We start from the raw sequence: 6,757 nt of genomic DNA, 5'->3' as shown, positions 1-6,757 counted from the left end.
CGGTAACATGACAATGTGTCAACGGAATTATCCATGATGGCCACGTCCGCATGGTGTCTGCGGTACCCGGAAAATCCAATCGTTGCAAAAGTTAATATGCGTCGTTTTTGACTTATAGCGGACTACTGAAGGGGAAACAAATTGTCCGATTGCAATGGAAAGGGAAGCAGAAAACCTATTGTGGTTACGAGCACTCGATGACACTCTTATCCTTTGTTGATTTAAACGAATATTATGATTGTGTGCAAAATGAACTTATATAGCTTGTAAAATGTCACTAAAAATCCTAGATACACTAAATTATTCGCAGGATTATGGAAGTGTTTTCAACACATAGGTAGGATTTATGAGTCTCACACCTTCAGTAGGTAAAAAACCCTCGATAGCCCAGAAAACAAACATCTCATTAAAGATAATTTAACTGCCACAAATCTCTCAAATTTACAGCAGCTCGTAGTAGAAAAAAAACTGCAGTTGACTATTGTCGCAGTAACCAGTACAAACCATAAATAGGATAATCCTTGCTACCTCGATCCTATTATTACCAAAAAAGCACTGTAAGAACACAAATATTTTACTGCAATTGTCGACCGCCTTCGCAGGTAGCCTGGAACTAATCGATCCCGCCTTGTGTTTGTTTTTCGATATTTGACAGTACGATCGTGCAGTTCTGAGGGCAGGTCTACTGGAGAGGTAGAGCGAAAGAGCAAAGAAATCGCAGGTACTCGACCGATGGCGACTAGTATCGTGGAAAGGTAAAGAAAGAAAAGAACGGCATATGTAAATTTCTTTACATTAGCTTCAAACCCGCATTACCTAACGGTCTAAAAGAGTACTGACAAGTGCGTCAGGAGATTTCACCGGTAAACAACCGGTTAGTGAACAGAAAAACCTGGAACTGAACGGACGTAACAAGTGAAAGTGATCAAGCTAATTTCTAGAAGGAAAACAAACATGCATAGCTTACTGATGGCTCTAGTACTGATCGCGTTCGGAGTCGACACATCGGAGGAACGCTCGATGGAATATCTAGCGAACAGAGCTGCGGCAAAGGGTTGCGTCCAATTGCCAGAACCAATCCTGTCGGATATTTTAGGACCGGCTTTTAATTCCCGCTACATGAGCATCGAGAAGCCTCCCGTCATGGAAGATGAACCGATCAATGGTGAAGGAGGAAATGGAAAGCGAGGCATAACACGAGGACTGTATCCGTCGTTCTACGTAGACGAAGACCATCTGGAGGAGGTCGGTAACGATCCGGCCTGGGCGGTAAACCACGCGAAAGACACGGCAAATCCAGTGCTCAAAGCACCCCGCGGCAAGCGGGACGCTTTCATTTCGTTGCTGAACGATATGAGTCATGAGAGCCGATCGGGACGATCGTATCGCGGTAGAGGACAAATAAAAAACCAATTTAGCTCTAGACCGTGGGAATGCGAAGGCAAAATCCGTTGGCTCGATCTTGGTGTGGAGTACTTTCCCCGGTATCTACGAACGGTCGAGTGTGCCAAGTCACGCTGCTGGTATGGCCATTACCAGTGCGTTCCACGATCATTTACGGTGAAGATTCTTCGCCGCAGAACGGGGGAATGCGTTTCGAGCGGACAGCTCAAGAATATCGGCGTTGAAGGACTACCCGGTGAACTGCGCGAACTGTGGGTTTGGGAAGAGCGAGCGGTCAATTTTTGCTGCGACTGTGCGGCACAATAAATGAAGGACTAGTGGAACCGGCGTCAGAGCAGGTTACTGATGTGAAATTGTAAATCGTAAACTTAAGCAAATGAGCCGCATTCCTGTCTTTTTAACCCAGGATGTTGTAAATAGTAAAAACAATCTAGTCGTGCAATACTAAGGTTTATTTAAATGTAAATAAAGTAAAAATAATATGATCGAACAAATCGTTTCGTTTTAATGGTTAGGTAAATGTACCTTTCGGCAATATTTGTGCAGAAATGCAGTTTTCTTTCCTGAAACATTCCAAATGTTTACTCCATAGCAATAGGGTATATTCACTCAATATAGAAACTTCCCCCTCGTTCATACTCTCGTTGCACAAAAATCAATTTTGCTGTTCCTCTTAGAAAGTTCTTATGCCTGTCGTGTCACATAAACGGGTGCTTATGTTGTTATGCTGTTGATTTGCATAAATATTGAAACAATTTTCTGTACAAGTGGCACCCGGGGCATGCTTGCATATTTATAAGGCTAATAATTCGGAATAAAGTGGTTGGAAGTGAAGTATGAGTTTTTTTTTAGTCACTGGTGAATCCAAAAACCCTGCTCAATCAAGTTGTACATAATGACTTAATCACTATAAATACACAGCAGATTGATGGAAGCGTTGAGTGTGAAAAGTTAATATGCATAGAAATGAACTGTTTAGGGAGTTGAGGCATTCTGCAAGAATGCTAATGTCCACGGATTTGGTTGGTTTAATATATGTAATATTGTAATCCCGAAGATGTTTTTGAACTATTTAGTCTGAGCGTTCACTAGAAATTGGAATCTGTATAATAGATACTCCCGTTTATTTATCCAAATTGTATTTGCAATTATTTAACATTGAAACATAAATTCCAAGTACCTAGTAAAATTTGTGAGATATACTAGAGAAAATACGACTCAGTTTTTTTTCTGATCGACTGACGTAAAACTTCACAAGAACCTCCATTCTACCAAATCGTACCAATAAAGTCAAATTGGTAGTTCTTTGGATTGCAAAATCATGAATATATTGTGAATCTATAAAGTTGCAGGTTGCTAGAAAAAAATCGTTGTTGGTTTCGGAATGAAAAAGTGCAAAAGCACTGCTTCCCTGTTTGAAAAACAATTTTAGCTCCATCGCCACAAGAAACGATCATTTCAAATTTTCAACCTAATAACAGTCATCGCGCAACAACACCGTCTGGGGCGCTGTTATGCAATCTCATACATATTTTGTGGTTCCTAATTTGACACATGCTATTCCGCTAGCGCTTATGTCAAAACACACAACGCAGCGTGAACACGACGCAGATGGTGCTGGTGTTATTATCGTTAAGTACTGGTACAATCTGAACGACGGTTTTATTATGAGTTTGTTCAAAGTGTTATGTCTGTTAGTCTGTGATGTTCGTATCCATAGATATAGATTTATATGAGTCATCCGACCTTCTCAATTCTAGAGAAGATAGGAGTGTCAAACCATCATAGAAACAGTTCTTTTACGCTAAAATCCTCAGCTACCAAATTTGATTTTATTCGCTTGATTAGTTTTCGAGTTAGCAGGAAATTGTTGCCGAACAATCAGCAAAATTTCCTAAAAATCACTGGCCGCTGTAAATCAGGCTCTTCGATACGCGCCATTTTAAGGTTTTATTGTATTGTGGCTGCGAAAGAGTGGACAAATGGAACATATTTCACAACAATTGAAGCAGGTAAGTAAAGCTATTCATCATCGATATCATGCCAAACGATGGTTGCAAACCAGCAGATAAACAGTTTTTTTTATCTTTATTTTGTCGGAGCTGATGGGTTATGCAGTCTGAATTAAGACATTTCGTTGCTGTTTCTATGAATAAAATTCTCAGATAACCTAAACATTCAGTACTTTTAAATAAAAAAAAATGAAACAAGGTCTTCTATCTTTGTTTTATCAAATTTTACTGAATATTTCATTAAATCAAGCTTGAGACACAAATTTTATTATTGAAAAACTCTGTGGAATAATCTAAACAAACCTTAGCTTTCACTGAAAACATCAAAGAAACTTACCGAGAAAGTCATCAGTCTCTACTGAAATATTCGCTCCTTCGTGGCAGTTCACGGTTTACTGCTTCTGGAACACGCAACCAGTTAGGCCGTTACAAATTTTATTTTCATTTTATGTCACCCCCCCCCCCTTCAAAAATCTTGAATATTGGAAGGGGAAAAAAAGCTCATACCTTTTCATTCATTTTATTTGTTTTCCGACAGCATTAATGATTAATTTAGCAACAAACAAGTCAGGTGACAGCGAGAGTGTCGTCGAAAGGCAAGCGAAAAAAATAATAATCATAATAAAGTGTTATTTTTCAACATTTATTTGAGTGCAAGATACAAACGTCATAACTTGCACACAAACTTTGATCAAAGATATTTCTTTTTTTCGTCTCGGTGTTATTTATGTTTGCCACCCCCTCTGCTAACTTTGATAACCTTGGACATAAAAAGAATTCGAATTTTGTATCAGCCTTACTGGAATTCATTACTGAAAAGTCAGTTGTTCAAAAGCTCTGTAAAACTCTATCGACACCGGTTTTCTGAATTTCAACATAAAAATTTTACGGCTCACATAATTGGGTCCTAAAGCTATACCATTGTTTATATATCATTTGAAAAAGCCGTGTTTTCTGAGCAAAACATGATTTTTAAAAAATGTTTATCGTTTTCTTTCGATTTTTAAATGAAGAATAAAACAAACTGCTCGAAAGGACTTGAATGACATTTCGCCCATGTACGGTATATGGGAGAACTGTCATTTAAGGCATTTCGAGCAGTTTTTTATTCTTTATTTAAAAATCGAAGGAAAACAATAAACTTTTTTTAAAAATCACGTTTCGTTCAGAAAATTGCACTCTTTCAGCTGATATATAAAAATCAGAAAACCGTGTAAAACTTCAGGACCAATTGTTTACTTTCGAATGCCGCTAGTTTTCACTCCCTGAAAACAACAAATTATTCAGGCACATTGAACACTTACTTACGGAAGGAATATTTCTGGTGAATTAGCATCAAACAGTTGCTAGGTTTTCTTTACCAAATATGTTGATAGTTTTTGCTGCCAGACCCAGAGGAAACTTGTTTCCGTTTCGAAATTCGCGTAATTTTCCCTTTGTTTGGCATGTTTAGCCATTGTTGACGTTAATCAAATTGCAAAAAGTTATAGAAATATAAAAAAATATAGCTTCTTAACCATTCTGGTGATTTTTGGTGCCTTTAGCCAGTTCGAAAGTGCGTAAAGTGTTCAGAAACCTGAATGAAGTTTTCCAGTAAGAAGGCTTCTCAGAGAATCACTAGCATGTGGGAGAATCTTTTTTACTGCCAAGGCGACTGCTCTCACACTAGTGGGCAAGGCAACGCACATGCTTGAAAAGAGTAGTGAATCGTGTGTGTCTGAGTGGCTTGCAAAAACAGGGCGATCACCACTCTTGTTTCGCTTAGCTGTGATGTGAATAGCAAGTGTATAATCTTTCGGCGAGCGGCAGAAACACAGCACAAAGCAGAATGAAGAAGTTTGGTGCAAAAAATTGCTATACGTAGTGATCATGCTAGGCAATAAGTGAGTCTACTTTTTCCATATATTGAGGAGAACAACAAGCAAACGTAGAAGCGATACTAGCGATACCCGGCAGGCAAATACTCTGCGGCTTTTCGACGCTATTTCAAGCTCGCTAGGGACCCGAAAATTCACGGAAATCGTCAAAAGCTATAATCTTGTATATTTTTTCAGTTTGAGCTCTAGGCCGAAACCTGTGTCGACCAAGCTTATTCCGAAAAAAAGTTATGCTTTGAACTTTGCTCTGACATTTATCCAACCTGATTTTACTCCTCAAATTAACATTATAACTCCAAGTTTCCACACAAAAGTGTTTTTCTTGTGATTCTAAATTTTGTGTTTTTGGTTGAAATTTGTTTTGAGTAAAACATTTGTTTTGCTAAGTTCTTTGCAATTCGTTCTAGGACAATTTTTGATATAACAACAAAAATTTCAACGTCGACTTTCATAAAAAGTTTTACCCGTTCAGATCTCTTCTCACAAATTCACGTACTGACATTTAGTTTTACGGTTCTATCGGTTTGGTAATTGAAAATACAGGTTGTCAGTTTTGCATTTCAATTTAAGTGAATTTTCTCAAAAATTCTATGCAAAATTAACTTTTTTATACTTTATCTTTGCAAAATCTGTTCCTGTCAAGGTACTTACCTTACCAGTCAGCTCCAGGCCGAAGTGTCCTTTGCTGTTCGAAGAAGTCGTCTCCATTCAATTCGGTCCATGGCTGCAGCTCGCCAGCCATGTCGTCTGCGGAGGCCCCGAAGGTTGCCTTCCACTTGATCGAGGCACCTTGCTCGCTGCGCGCCTCGTCGCCTCGTTTCAGTCGAGCCGTTATCAGGAACCATTTTCACCGGGTTGTCGTCCGACATACTAACGACATGCCCAGCCCACTGTAGTCTCCCGATTTTCTCCGTTTGTACGATGAGTGGTTCTCCCAGCAGCTGATGCAACTTGTGGTTCATCCGCCTCCGCCATGATCCATCTTCCATCTGCACTCCACCTCAGATGGTACGCAGCACCTTCCGTTCGGAAACCCCAAGGGCGCGTTGGTCCTCCACGCGCATGGTCCAGGTTTCGTGGCCGTAGAGGACTACCGGTCTGATCAGTGTTTTGTAGATGGAACTTCCTGCGGTGGCGGATTTTATTCGAGCGGAGCGTCCACCAGAGTCCAAAGTTGAAACATTTTCCTGCCATAAGGCGTCGACGATTTTCTCTGCTGGTGTCGTTGTCAGCAGTCACCAGTGAGCCCAGATACACGAACTCGTCTACCACCTCGATTTCATCACCGGTAATATGAATTCGTGGCGGAACGTTTATACTGTCTTCTCTGTAACCTCTTCCTCTTATGTACTTTGTCTTCGATTCCGGCTTCAGCCTTCAGCCTGATGTACGTCTCCGTCTTCTTCTCAAGGGTTCGTGCTACAATATCAATGTCATCGGTGAAACCAAAGAGCTGAACAGACC

General features: G+C 40.0%; 1 protein-coding gene across 1 annotated transcript; it reads left to right on the top strand.

The window, feature by feature from the left end:
• Positions 1 to 234: 234 nt before the first annotated feature.
• LOC129717483 (protein trunk) lies at positions 235 to 1,847 on the top strand. Its single transcript, XM_055667400.1, has 2 exons — positions 235 to 337; positions 448 to 1,847. Exon 2 carries the CDS (start codon positions 955 to 957, stop codon positions 1,708 to 1,710), a length of 756 nt encoding a protein of 251 aa, XP_055523375.1. The 5' UTR covers positions 235 to 337; positions 448 to 954; the 3' UTR covers positions 1,711 to 1,847.
• Positions 1,848 to 6,757: the final 4,910 nt, after the last annotated feature.

The sequence above is a fragment of the Wyeomyia smithii genome, chromosome 1 (assembly GCF_029784165.1).
Source record: "Wyeomyia smithii strain HCP4-BCI-WySm-NY-G18 chromosome 1, ASM2978416v1, whole genome shotgun sequence".
NCBI classification, from domain to species: domain Eukaryota; kingdom Metazoa; phylum Arthropoda; class Insecta; order Diptera; family Culicidae; genus Wyeomyia; species Wyeomyia smithii.
The sequence above is the reverse complement of the archived record's forward strand: the minus strand, read 5'-3'. Positions and strand labels throughout refer to the sequence as shown.

Excerpts from the sequence above, each read along its gene's own strand:
- LOC129717483 (XM_055667400.1), top strand. The coding sequence starts at position 955 with ATGCATAGCTTACTGATGGCTCTAGTACTGATCGCGTTCGGAGTCGAC.